The following is a 13,463-nucleotide window of genomic DNA, read 5'->3' on the forward strand; positions in this document are numbered from 1 at the left end:
GGGCACGAGGGCCCGGCAGCCACCAAGAGCTGGGATGCTCAGCTCTGCTACACCCTGGAGGAACGCTGTGGTGGCGCCGGGGCTGCCAGCCGCCTCGCACCCACTGAGGCCTGAATGGAGACCAAAACCATTCCTACGGCCAGCCCAGGAGAGGCAGAAAGGCCGGGCCTGGCCACTCACTGCCACTGCAGGTGGGGCTGGGAGGAAGCTTGCCCAGAAGGGTCTCTGGAGCCACCACAGAGGTGAGGTGGACACAGGGCAGCTGAAGAGGGATCCCCGCCCTGCCCAGCCAGTGTGAGGGATGAGCCACAGGGAGAACAGAAGGTTTGGGAATTTCTCTCAGGGGCCCTGTGATGAAGAGAGTTTGCATCCACCTCGAGGGTGAGAGGGACCCCTCGGGGGTGAGGCTGGGCAAAGAGTTGGGGTTGTCTTAGGGTTGTCTCCTCCTCCAAGATAATGGGACCACCAAAGGGAAGGTGTGTAATCAGCTCTTCTGAGCATCAGGCACATTCTGGCCTGAGATGGAGGACTGGGGGACAGTGATGGGGTGGGATAGGCACTCAGGTGAAGATGGTGTTGGCCAGGCTGGGCCGGTGATCTTGGGCCACTGGGAGAGGAGGGAAGAGCTAAGAAGACCTAGGTGTGGGCCCCCTCCATGCACTTGGGGGTGGTGTCTGGAGGTCCCCAGAAGTCTGGCCTAGACCCCTACCCCCAGGACCTTGGTGCCAGCTGTAGTGGCTGCTGGAGGCTTGGGAGACACCATCCCAAGCCACTGTCCCCACCTGCAGGGCCAGGACCTGCCACTCCTTCCTCTAGTTCTGGTTGATGCAGGCAGCTCTGCGCCCTCTCCCATAGCTTTCACTCCAGCCAGTCTGAAGCTGGCCCTCCACACACTGCCATGAGCAGGCCCGCTGTGCCGAAGGCAGCCAAACCCACCCGCACAGATGGAACCAGTAGGCTGTTACCCCAACTTCAGGTTAAATTCAAATGAAATGGCTGGGATTTTAAAGAAAGAATAAGTAAGTCTGTCAAATGGCAGGCATGGGAGGACTCTGGACAGCCGCTAGTCCCTCTAAGTACTTAGCCATGAGCTCTGGGCCACAGAGGTGACACAGCTCTGCTGGGGGGTTAAAAATCATGTGCACAGAGGGTCAGCAAGCCTGCAACAAACCCTCCAATTTCAGCCACTGTCATAAAATTGGCCTCAGGGCCCCAGACCCAGAGCCTTGCCTAAGTTCACAGACCTCTGAATCAGCAGACCCCAAAGTCAAGGCCATTGAGGTTAGGACAGCCCTCACACAGAGCCTGGCCTTCAGAGAGAAACCAGGACTTGGGCTGGGTGTGGAGCAGGTGGTGAAGGTCACTGTCTGGTCTGGGACTCCAAGGCAGATGTCAGGGGTCTCCTCCCATCCTCTCTGAAACAGCTTCCTCAACCCCTGCCCCATGGGGAAGGGGAGAGGGACCCAGTGGCTGGCCCTCTGGCCTCACCAACGTCCTTGACAGTGAACCTCATTGCCCACACCTGAGTGAGAGGCCTTTCTACTACAGCACCAGACAAAGCCACATGGTCCCTGTGCCCCCAGGCGGATGGCATGGCATTTCCCAGATTAAGCCGAGGTGCAGTGCAAAGCTGTCTGCAAGGAACTGTTTCCCGTGGCTCCTGGCCAGACAGCTGTGGTCTGAGTAGACACACCTGCTTCCCCAAACTGCAACCTTCCAGTGTTTTCTTCAAAGGGATTTCCCCCTGAAGAAAGAAAAATCCTTGTGAAATGTATCCTCCAGAACCAGACACCGACACCAGCTAAGGTTCATCTTAGACATTAAGCTCTGGTCTGGGACGAGCACCCCATCCCCACTAAATCAGCCCTGGAGACACAGCCATGGAGGTGCCCTTAGGTGACAGGTGAGCCTCAGGCCTGGAGACAGCGACCTCCATTCACCCACCCATTTCTTGAGCTCCGTTGCTGCAGCCCCAGGACCCACCAAGCTCTCAGTGCAACCCCTTCTTTTGGGAAGCTCCTGGTCTGCTGGGGAGGTGGCCATGTTCCATGAGCATTTATGACCTAGAGCTGCAGAGACCAGGCTGTGTACAATGGGGGCCAGGAGCCCCCAGTGGCTATACCTAAGCCACCCGGCAAAGAGGGGCCAAGGGGGGGCAAAAGGCCTCTCTGAGGAGGTGATTTGTGAGCTGAGTCTTAGAAGTGAAGGGGTGAGCTAGGGCAGGAGCAGGGCACAGGCAGGAAGCCACATCTCCCCGAGTGGGAGAGGGCACAGGTGGAGATGGGGCTGCAGACACGGCTGGCCTGGCTAGGAGACTAAACACCCCAGAAAGGGCCAAGAGAGGCTTTAGAGGGTTTGGGGTATCTGACGGACAGTCAGATTAGACAAAATCCCTCCAGCCCCTGTGTGGAAGATGGCCTGATGGAGAGAAAGCCGAGAAAGTGGGTGAGGCATGATGCAGTCATGGACCAGCACAGGGGCTGAACCCACGTGGCACCCGGGTCCCGGCTGGAGGGACCAGGGAGGCAGGAGGAAGACAGGCCGTGGGGCTAGGATGGCTGGAACATGGGCACAGACCCCCATGGCGCCAGGGCAGAAGCTGGACTGGGTCAGTGGGACAGTGAGCAGGAAATGAACCCCCCGCAGATCTGGTAACAAAGACTCTAGATTACGCTTATACTAGCTTCACTGCAGAATGATCACGACGGGTCTCTGGAGGTTGGGCAAACACTCCAGACTCCTGTTTTTATCAATTCTACATTCAGCGCTGTAACTGCAGCTGGGGGCCTCTGCTAGGCAGGGCCCTGGGGCCTGGAATGAGGCTCAGGCACCGGCTGGGACAGGAACCTGGGGTGGACTCAGTCCTCCAGCGATGGGCCTCAGCTGGGCTCTGGGGCTGGATCTCAGGCTTAGGGGAGAAGCTTGGGCCAGATCCTCACAGCCCCAGGACGCTTCTCCAAAAGTCACAGGGACCATCATTCCAGAAAGTTGGTAAGGCCCCCGCAGTACCTAGATCCTGGTTGGTCGGAGATTTCTAGGGGGGACAGCAGGAGTGGGAGTGTAAGAGTAGTCTCATGATGAAGGATGGGGTGCAGTGAGAGCTGGTTGTGGCTAAAGCCCCTCTCTCCGGGGTCTTGCCAGCTGTATTGCACCCCGACCCTGGGACTCTCTAGCCCCTTTTCTCACCATTTGCTCCCTCTGACCTGAAGGATACTCAGTGACAAGCGGCTCTGTTTGTGGCTCTTCTGAACCAGGGTCACCCCTTACCTGTTCCAAAAACACTTCTGGCTGCTTCAGGCCAGTGTTAGGCCCAGGCATCCTCCAGGATCCCCCAGGCTGCCTCCCAAATGCCCACAAAGCTAGGCTGCTCCCAAAATCCTGGGTCTGTTTTTGAGCAAATAGGTCACAAGATCAAGATGGACAGCTAGAGAGGGTCACGTCACCAAGTTGGTTACTGCAAGAAAACCAAACACTCAGGGCACCTGGGTGGCTCAGTGGTTGAGCATCTGCCTTTGGCTCAGGTCATGATCCCTGGGGTCCTGGGATGGAGTTCTATTCAGGTTCCCTGCAGGGAGCCTGCTTCTCCCTCTGCCTATGTCTCTGCCTCTCTCTCTGTATACCTCATGAATAAATAAATAAATTCTTTAAAAATAAAATAAAATAGGAAAGAAAAGAGAAGAAAAGCAAATACACACAGGCAAACAGAATACTCCTACTTCTGATGGGGGAGACAGGAACAGGGTGAAGGGAGGGAGTGGCCCCAGCATCCCACCTGCTCCATTAAGGATGAGTCAAGCCCCTTACTTTCTATCTTCCAGGTTCCCCTGCAGGCCCAGTATGGCCCACTGAGGTGAACCATGACTGGCTGGCCAACACTCACCACTGACCACCCAGAGACGCATCTCACCAGGAGGTGACCCCTCCTGCACCTGCCCCCCCCCACTCGCCCACCCCTCACAGGAAAGTGCCCGCACTGCCACGGACACCATGTAGTAGGGCCGGCTGCGGCGCCCAGTGAGCTGCGATGGTTTTGTACACGGCTCCCTTTCCCAATAGCTGTCTGTCCGCCCTGCACGCCGTGTCCTGGGCTCTCCTCTTCCCATGCTACTGGCTGGCGGACCGGCTCGTGGCCTCCTTCATACCCACCACCTATGAGAAGCGCCAGCGGGCGGACGACCCGTGCTACCTCCAGCTGCTCTGCACCGTGCTCTTCACGCCCATCTACCTGGCCCTTCTGGTTGCCTCGCTGCCCTTCGCCTTTGTTGGGTTCCTCCTCTGGTCCCCACTGCAGTCTGCCCGCCGACCCTACATCTACTCCCGGCTGGAGGACCAGGGCTCGGCTAGTGGGGCGGCGCTGCTCAGTGAATGGAAGGGCACAGGCCCTGGCAAAAGCTTCTGCTTCGCCACTGCCAACCTCTGCCTCCTCCCTGACTCGCTGGCCAGGCTCAACAACGTTTTTAACACCCAAGCGCGGGCCAGAGAGATCGGACAGAGAATCCGAAACGGGGCCAGTCGGCCCCAGATAAAAATCTACATCGACTCGCCCACCAACACCTCCATCAGCGCGGCCAGCTTCAGCAGCCTGGTGTCACCGCAGGGCAGTGATGGCGTGGCCCGGGCCGTCCCTGGGAGCATTAAGAGGACGGCCTCTGTGGAATACAAGGGGGACGGCGGGCGTCACCCCAGTGAAGAGGCTGCCAACGGCCCGGCCTCCGGGGACCCGGCCGAGGGGGTTGGCCTTGAGGACGCCTGCATTGTGCGCATCGGAGGCGAAGAGGGGGGCCGGCCCCCCGAAGCTGATGACCCTGCCGCCGCCGGGGGCCAGACCAGGAACGGGGCTGGCGGGAGCCCACAGGGCCAGACGCCCAACCACAGCCAGCGGGACGGGGACTCGGGGAGCCTGGGCAGCCCCTCGGCCTCCAGGGAGTCCCTGGTGAAGACGCGGGCCGCGGACGGCGGTGGCAGCGGGGAGCCTGGCGCCACCAACAGCAAGTTCCCCTACAAGGCCTCCGGGGTGAAGAGGGCGGCCGCGCGCAGGAGGCGGCACCCGGACGAGGCCTTTGACCACGAGGTCTCCGCTTTCTTCCCCGCCAACCTGGACTTCCTGTGCCTGCAGGAGGTGTTTGACAAGCGGGCAGCCGCCAAGTTGAAAGACCAGCTGCACGGCTACTTCGAGTACATTCTGTACGACGTCGGGGTGTACGGCTGCCAAGGCTGCTGCAGCTTCAAGTTTCTCAACAGTGGCCTCTTCTTCGCCAGCCGCTACCCAATCATGGACGTGGCCTATCACTGTTACCCCAACGGGCGGCGCTCCGACGGCCTGGCCTCCAAAGGAGCGCTGTTTCTCAAGGTAGGAGGCCCTGGCCGTGACCTTGGGGCGCACATCAGCCTGTCGTAGAGGCACCGGGGGATGAGGGCTGCAGCCAGGGGTCCTTACGCTCTTGGAGGGCTGGGGGCAGGCGAGGCCTTTCGTGGAGCTGAACCGGTGGGCGCCGAGCTCAGAGACAAGGGTGGAGGGTCCAGGCTCAGACCAACCTGGCCAGGTGCTCTTAAGGGGGCAAGTTCCTCAGATCTCTGAGCCTTTACCTCCTCATTTGGAAGTGAGGCAACATGGTGCACACCCTCATGGGGTAGGGAGCGAGCTTGAGGCCGGAGGGTTCTTGTGGTGCCTGGCCGGTGGTGAAGGTGGCCAGCCGTGGTGGCAGAGATAAAGGGAAGAGGAGGAGGCAGGGGCCCCCAGTCCGTTAAGGGGCAAACGCCGGCTCACATAGGCCTGCAGCCTCTTTGGCCAGCTGCCCCCTCCCTGCTGGCTGTCACGCAGCTGCTGTGCCAGGCACTCTGCCCAACAGCCCAAGGCTTCACTTCCATAGTCACTAATTAAAGTGAATCATAATTATTTCTGCTAATTTGGATGCAATTGGAGGAGTTTTTAGACCATGGTAATTTGGTCATTACCCGTTATCTTCTACTGAGCCTGACACCCTCCGAGTGTTGGCTTTTTGTTCCCTAAGCAAAAGCCACTCTTAGTGTTTCCAGAGTTTCGGGAAGCAACGTTTGGCCCGTTGCTACCAGACCCAGACTCCACTTCCAAGTGCTCAGTGGTTCATGTGTGATTCTGCGGGCCCAGAGCTGGGGGTCCTTGACTCCCCATTCATAGCCTGAGAGGCTGAAATTGAATGAACTCCTCTTACCTCCTCATTTTGGCATATGGTTCATCAATGTTCTGTTCCACGGATATATTTTTGTCTCAGCAGCTGGAGTGACTTTCTGGGGAAGGAGGGGATATGTTGTCAAGCTCAGGATGAGAACGTACCTTCTTCCTTCCACCCACTTTACCACAGATGGTTCGTGGCTGGGGACCCCCCCTTGGCCCTGCCCCCAGCCCACACCCTCATCTCCTTCCTGGGTCTGGCACCCTGACCACCATGCCCACCAGGATCACAATAGTCTCTTGGGAGGGTCCCTCTGCTGTGGACTTTCTTCTCACCTCTCTGATCATTCCTTCCAGGGTCCTGGTCACCTACCCAGCCTTTAACTGCTGATGCTCCTTCAGCTCCTTAGCCTAAAACTGGTCTGCAGATTTGTTTAATTTGGTCCACATCAGTAAAACGTTTCCTGTGTTGGCCAACATTTTAAAAATCAAGATATTCCACATAAAACCCAGTTTGCAACTTCTCTCCCACCTCTCAGATCTCACAGCACGTGGCAGGCCTCCTGCCTTCTGCCCAGCTCTCAGCCCAAGCTAAGGGGTGGCAGCCCTGATAGCAGGACGACCTGACCCCACATAGGTAGGCCTCTTCATTTCCAAGTGGTCACCATGGCCAGCCCCACACACCGCCCGGGGGAAGTCACTCCACAGATTCCATTTCCATATGTGCTGACGGTTCTCACGTTTGCCCCAGCCCGCATCTCTCTCCTGAGCCCCCAGCTCTGTGTCCCGCTGCCTCCTGGACACAGTCCTCCTTCACTTGTCTGCCCATCCCCATCAGCCAGGTTCCACCATCCCCACCTTGACTCCTGCCTGTGCCCTGAGCCCCTCCCCTCTATCCAGGCTCCTAATTTCACTTTTCTTTTCTTTTCTTTTCTTCTTTTCTTTTCTTTTCTTTTCTTTTCTTTTCTTTTCTTTTCTTTCTTTCTTTTTTTCTTTCTTCCTTTCCTTCTCTTTCTTTCTTTCTTTCTTTCTTTCTTTTTTTCTTTTTCTTTTTCTTTTTCTTTTCTTTCTTTCTTTCTTTCTTCTTTCTTTCTTTCTTTCTTTTTCTTTCTTTCTTTCTTTTTAAAAAGATCTTATTCATTTATTCATGAGAGACATAGAGACAGACAGAGATAGGCAGAGGGAGAAGCAGGCTCCATGCAGGGAGCCCAACGTGGGACTCAATCCCGGGTCTCCAGGATCACACCCCAGGCTGAAGGTGGCGCTAAACTGCTGAGCCACCCAGGCTGCCCCTAATTTCACTTTTCAAATATGTCTGGGTCCACTCCACATCCCCAGCTGCATGATCATGGCCCAGGATGCCATTCCTCCCCATCTGCCTGTGTTTTGGGCTGTCCTTCCCCTTCCCACCCCATCTGCCTCAGGTCCCAGGTCTGACTCCTGCTGTCCATGTTGTGCTGCCCCACGGAGAGGCCCAGCCTTCCACTGGGCCACTCCACCTGCCCTGGGCTCTGCTCCAGCACCCCACCCCCCAGGGGCATCCATGCCCCACTCCCCTTGTCCTGGTCCCACCCTGGTTTGGCCACACCACCCTTGTGGAGCTTTTAGAGCACAGCTGGCACAAGCCAGCTTTCCCTCCGTAGGTTCCTCAGCCCTTGTCCCCAGCATCTCGCTGCCTATCTCTCTGGTCAGACAGAAATTAAAATGAGCCATTTGGGCCCCATATACACAGCAGACCCAGCTCCTCTGTTGGTGAAAGCGTGCCTGTTTCTCCTGCCTGGAGGAGTGAAATAAATGAGGTTTTGGGAGACAGGCCAGTCCCCAAGGGGCTGGGGGCCTGGAAGACAGCAGCTGTGGGTTGTGACTGCAGGTGGAGGCCCATGCTCCCTCCATCTACATTCCTCCTCCCCCCACCACTTACTCTGTGGCACATCTATGCCTGAGGAAAATGTGCTTTCCTGCTACTGTCGCATCCTCAGAAGGAAGGGACTGGAATTGCTGCTGCCTCACGTGTGGGAGAGCCTGATTCTGGGTCTGGGCCCCTTCTCTGTTGACAGTCTTCGCCCGCCAAGATGCAAAGGCACCACCTCTCGGTGTGATTGTTTTTGCAAGAGAAACACAAATCTCTGGAGCTCCGAGGACTCAAGCCGGAGCAGAATCAATCCGTCTAAGCACGCAGTAGTGAAGTGGATCCTGGCAGCTGATGGGGCTCTCAGAGAGCTGGGAAGTTGAGGGAGGGGCGGAGGTACTTGCAGCAAGGGGCTGAGGGGCTGAGGCAGCCAGGGCCTTGCTGCTGTGTCTTCCCTCCCTCCGGGCAGTTCCTCTGTGGAGCAGAGGGAGGGCCGAGCAGTACCTCCTCCGTGAGGGCAGGGACCCCAAGTGCTGAGTGAGTGAGGGGCTGACTGACACAGTAAGACCCTCAAATGGGTGAAAAGCCTGCCAAGTCACCAGGAGTTGAGGAAGCAGAGTAGGGTGAGGAGCTGGACTAGGGGCAGCAAATATCAGACATGAACCTGCCTCAGCCAACCGAGCCTCGTAACTCCAAGTCAATTCTGGTATAATTTTAGTGTAGCCTTCCGACCTCTAGCAAGGCGGTGTCCATGAAGCACCAAGCACTAGTGCTCAGTGTTTTATTATTGAGGGGGAACCGACGCATTGCCCCATGAATGCAGGGGGCAAGAGCGCCATCGTGTGGCCTTTGGGGGACATTGTTGGTTTTTAAAAGTGTGTTGTGTTTTTGCAACAGAGCACATCAATAGTATGTGACTTCCCGAGACATTCCAGGGGCTGGCGGTACTGAAAGGCCAAGAGGCTGGGGTCTGGATTGTGGGCAAGAGGTGAATGGTAAACATGGGAGTTGATAAACAGCCCCAAATCCAGGCTTCCCTGCCCATTATCAAGTAACCAGATGTTCATTCCACCGGGGACTGGGAAGGGAGAGATGTGCATCCATCCAGGTCAGGAAAGGAGATGAAGAGCTATAGAAAGCTAAGAATACCTAATAATGCGGAAACCTGTATGGAGGAGAACAATGCCAACCTGACTTTGGCAGCACAAAGAAAGCCGGGAGCCTCCCAAAGATCCCAGAGTGGTGGGCCCATGATGTGGCAGTAGTGGCAAGTCCAGGCCACTCTTAGTTGGATGATGGGCGGGGTCATGTTCAGCAGATATACATCCCTCAGCCAAGAACTGGCTTCTACAGTTACCTTCCCTGGGGAGTTCCCAGGGTCCTGGATATCATCATTACAGAAAACCCATTCTGGAATGGATTAAAGAAGTTCGAGGAAGACTACTGAGAATCAGGTGGGAGGAAAGCCCAGAGAGAAAGAGAAGGAACCAACCAGAGACCTCTGAGGAAAGGCGCCCACCAATGATCCAAGGGAGCATGCCTGGCAGGGAGAGGGGACTCTCCCACTGCGACCTCCAGCAGCTGTGCCATGACCAGAGGGTCTGGGAGAGTGGCCAGCTGGGCAGACCTCCCTTACCTCTATGACCATAGCCTTGACAAGGGCTCAGGCTGGCATCAGGGTCACCACTGGGTGCTGTTTTGGGTTGTCTGTGATGTCGTTACACCAGCCTGTGGAGACAGCCCCCAGGATCATCTGCACTTGGGCAGGGAGTCTCAGGGGAGCCATCCCGCCCTACTCCACCCCTCCCCCAGAGTCTATCTCCAGTGAAGGAGATGAGCAGCAGGCAAAGACGGAGGTTGGGGCCAGTGCAGCATGAAGGCCTGCAGAGGCTGCTGCGGAGAAAGGAGGACTGGGCTCTGGGTAGAGGCCCATGACTTGGGTGCTGTAGAGACATAGGCCACAGCTGTCATCCCAGATCGGGGAACCAACAGGAACCACTGCCAAAAAAACAGATGAAGGGGCTTCTAATGAAGCCACAGGGGCAGAGACTGGGGAAAGAACAGAGGGCAGGGTCCTCTCACAGTGTCGGGAAGGGTGTCAAGGCTCTGCAGCGGGGCTGCTCCCAGAGGGGAGCCTGACTTGGACTTTGGAGGGGTGGGATCTGGTCTAGGCTGTGACTGAGGGAAGGGGAAAAGAACTATCAGACAGGAGTGGACAAGGAACTAAGGAGCTGGCACATGAGGGTCATCTACAGGGACACTCTGGTAACCAGGAGATGGCAGGGTTACAGGGAGGATATCGGCAGTGACTTCATCTTTCCTCCCATAAAGCCTTGCATGAATTGCTAGTGGCACTACCATGCCATAGGCTGGTGTTTCTTTATACATCTGCCTCCCACACTGCACCAGAAGGTCCTAGAAGCATGACATGTGCTGTTCCTTCCTGGGCCCAGGCTAGCCAGGAGCTGACAGAGATGAGCTTGTACTCAGAGCAATAATGATTTCATCATCAACACCTCCCCTCCCCCCCCAACAGGTGCAGGTGGGAAGCACACCTCAGGACCAAAGAATTGTCGGGTACATCTCCTGCACACACCTGCATGCCCTGCCAGGTAGGATCTGGTGGCCCGTGCTTTCCATGGGGAGGGCGATCTGCCTCCTGTGCGCTGGGACAGGTGCCGGGGCGGGGTCTGATGGCAGCTCCACCACCTGGCCTCTATGCTTCTGCCCCACAGAAGACAGTGCCATCCGGTGTGAGCAGCTGGACCTGCTTCAGGACTGGCTGGCTGATTTCCGAAAATCTACCTCCTCGTCCAGCACAGCCAACCCCGAGGAGCTGGTGGCGTTTGATGTCATCTGCGGAGATCTTAACTTTGACAACTGCTCCTCAGGTGAAGTGGTGGTCCTCCCCACTCGGGGCCTAGGCTCCAGTCACAACTGGAAAGGCTTGGGTTATGCAGCTGGAAGAGCTTCCTGCTCCTCGTGAGCATGTGGGTGAGATATTAGCAAGACTATGATTTCTCTGCCCCCCAGAAATCCTAAAATGAGAAGAGCCCACGCTCTGCCTAGAAAGCTCAGAGGCCTCCTGACTGGAGACAAAGAGATGCCCTAAAAATGAACTTTTGACAGAGAAGGCTCGGGGCCTCTGCAACTCAGACAATGGGCGAATCAGCTAGCTCTACCCACCAAGCCCTCAGTCATCTCTTGCTTTGCACCAGGCACGATTCTAAAGGCTGTTTGTGGGCCGGCTGTTTCATTTAAATCTCAGAACAACCCTGAGAGTGAGCAGGGTGTTGATCTCCAGGGGTGGGAGAGGAAGCAGAGACCCAGACAGGCCTGTAATTAGGCCAAGGTCACACAGCCAGGAATTGGTTGAACTGGGATTTGAACCCTGGCAATTATGCCTTTAACCATTAGTCTAAAAGACTAAAAATCCATCACGGGTCAACTTTAAAATAATTGACTTAAAGAACTAATTTGATGATCATGCCGGTCCCAGGGACCTCCTGGGAGTTTGGGCAGTTCTGAACTTCCCTTGGCCCAAGAAGCTAATGTGAGGAACCCCCACTTCCAGCCCCCCCCCACCCGTCCACTGGCTCCTGGGCTCCTTCCACACTAGTCCCAGCCCCAGGAGAAACCAAAGATGAGTGTGGGACATGGGGTCTATGAGCTAAGGCTTAGCCCTCAGTGAAGGCAAGAGACCCAAAGGGCCCACCTGGAGCACAGGGTGGTGCCCTCACCTGGTGGCAGCTGTTTCTCTGAGTTCACAACCAGGAAATCACCCTTTGACAATGATGCCAGCTCCAGGGGGGTGGGGAGAACAGTGCCTACTGTGGAACACACAGCCCGGACTGGAGCCCTGCAGTCCCCTCAAAGTCATATACCTGGTACCAGCTCCAAATGCTAGTGCTCTGGGGATCTGCTGAGTCAGGGTGGGGAGGCAGCACACCAAGGAGGAGGCTGCCAGAGAGTGTTCCACCCAGGCAGGCCCCACTTGATGCCTGTCCTTCCTCCTGGCGGTGGGGGGGGGGGGGTGTCTCTGGCTCCACGAGTTGGCAGGATGAACTGGAATCCAGGGCAAGTCACCCCTCACTGAACCTGGGCACCCAAGTCTGTGAAGGCAGGAGTGCCTGCCGGGGTAGCATCAGCCCACCGCCCTGTAGGGTTTGCTATCAGATCTGGGAAGGCTCAAGATCACTGTCCCCTGGAACCCAAGAGGGACCATGACCACTGTCTTCAGGAGGATAGCTCAACCCAGGGTTGTGGGGAGGCATTCTCAAGGACACAGAAAGCCAGTGACAAAAGAACCACAGGTTCCTCTGGGACCACAGAGCCCACCCAGAGGCAGGTCTCAGGGACTTGGTGGTACGTAGTGGGAGTAACTGACTAGAACCAGAGGCAGGCAGCCCTCCACCGCAGACGCTCTGAGTCCCACAGCATTCCCACTCTCCTTCCGTGCACAGACGACAAGCTGGAGCAGCAGCACTCCCTGTTTACACATTACAAGGACCCCTGCCGCCTGGGGCCCGGAGAGGAGAAGTCTTGGGCCATTGGTGAGCTGGGGCTGGGGGCATGGTCGATGGGGCTGGGGGTGGGGGTGGGGGGCACTACTGTGGCCTGAGCCCAGCACGCTGAGACCCAACACTATCCCAGAGAGATTTGAGGACCTGGCCCCAAGGTCCCACGGCAAAGGGCAGGGGCCGGAAGCCCTCACTCGTGCCTCCTGCCCCTGGGGGGTGGGCTGGGCCCTGCCCACAGCGACCACTCTCACCTCCCTGCTCCCAGGTACCCTGCTGGACACAGACAACCTCTACGACGAGGAAGTGTGCACCCCTGACAATCTGCAGAAGTAAGCAGCGAGCAGCCATGCTCCCACTGTGGTGCAGGGGAGGGTGGTTCTTGGGGCTTCGATGAGCACTGAGCCCTGTGGAGAGCTGGGCTGTGCTGGGCAGACAAGGGGACACAGGGACTGAAGTTGGGGTGGCTGGAGACGGGACCACCCTTCCGCCCCAGGGCTGGTCTGACCAAGGAGAAGCCTCCAACCAGGACAAGGGGCCTGAGTGGCATTTCCTACTTCGGCACCAGAGTCCAGGCTCACTTTAGAAGAGCCTGGCCTGCCCTGAGCCCCATCCTGTGGAGATCCTTCTGGGAACAGGAAAGGGACCAGCAGCTCCCAGGGGGAGGCTGAGGGCTGTCAGGACCCCTGTGGAAGAGCCGTGGGTATGGCATCTGCCTGGCAGCTGGTAGCTACCAATTAGGCAAATTAAAATATAAGCAGAGCTAAAACAAACCAGTTGTTTTCAAAGTAGAGACAGTTCCATCCCAGCCAAACTTCATACTTGAACCTGATGAGACTTCCATAAAGGGCACATTTGAGAGGCCAGCAGCAGAACCAATTTATAACTCACAGCCTGAGACTGCACAGAGTCATGGCAGTGGCTCCTCACAGCTAATTTGAGCCAA

The 13,463-nt window shown here is 56.9% G+C and overlaps 1 protein-coding gene across 4 annotated transcripts in view; it reads left to right on the forward strand.

The window, feature by feature from the left end:
• The window catches only part of SMPD3 (sphingomyelin phosphodiesterase 3), an 81,533-nt gene that overhangs the window by 63,320 nt on the left and 4,750 nt on the right, over positions 1-13,463 (forward strand). For 3 of the 4 annotated variants that reach the window (XM_041771200.1, XM_041771198.1, XM_041771197.1), the window contains 5 exons: positions 3,819-5,350; positions 10,537-10,612; positions 10,736-10,891; positions 12,464-12,553; positions 12,786-12,849. In XM_041771200.1, coding sequence (XP_041627134.1) covers positions 4,025-5,350; positions 10,537-10,612; positions 10,736-10,891; positions 12,464-12,553; positions 12,786-12,849 — 1,712 coding nt within the window. In that variant the 5' untranslated portion in view covers positions 3,819-4,024. The remainder of the gene's footprint in view (positions 1-3,818; positions 5,351-10,536; positions 10,613-10,735; positions 10,892-12,463; positions 12,554-12,785; positions 12,850-13,463) is intronic. The other variant, XM_041771201.1, reaches the window with a different exon arrangement.

The sequence above is a fragment of the Vulpes lagopus genome, chromosome 10, assembly GCF_018345385.1.
Source record: "Vulpes lagopus strain Blue_001 chromosome 10, ASM1834538v1, whole genome shotgun sequence".
In the NCBI taxonomy this organism is placed as follows: Eukaryota; Metazoa; Chordata; class Mammalia; order Carnivora; family Canidae; genus Vulpes; species Vulpes lagopus.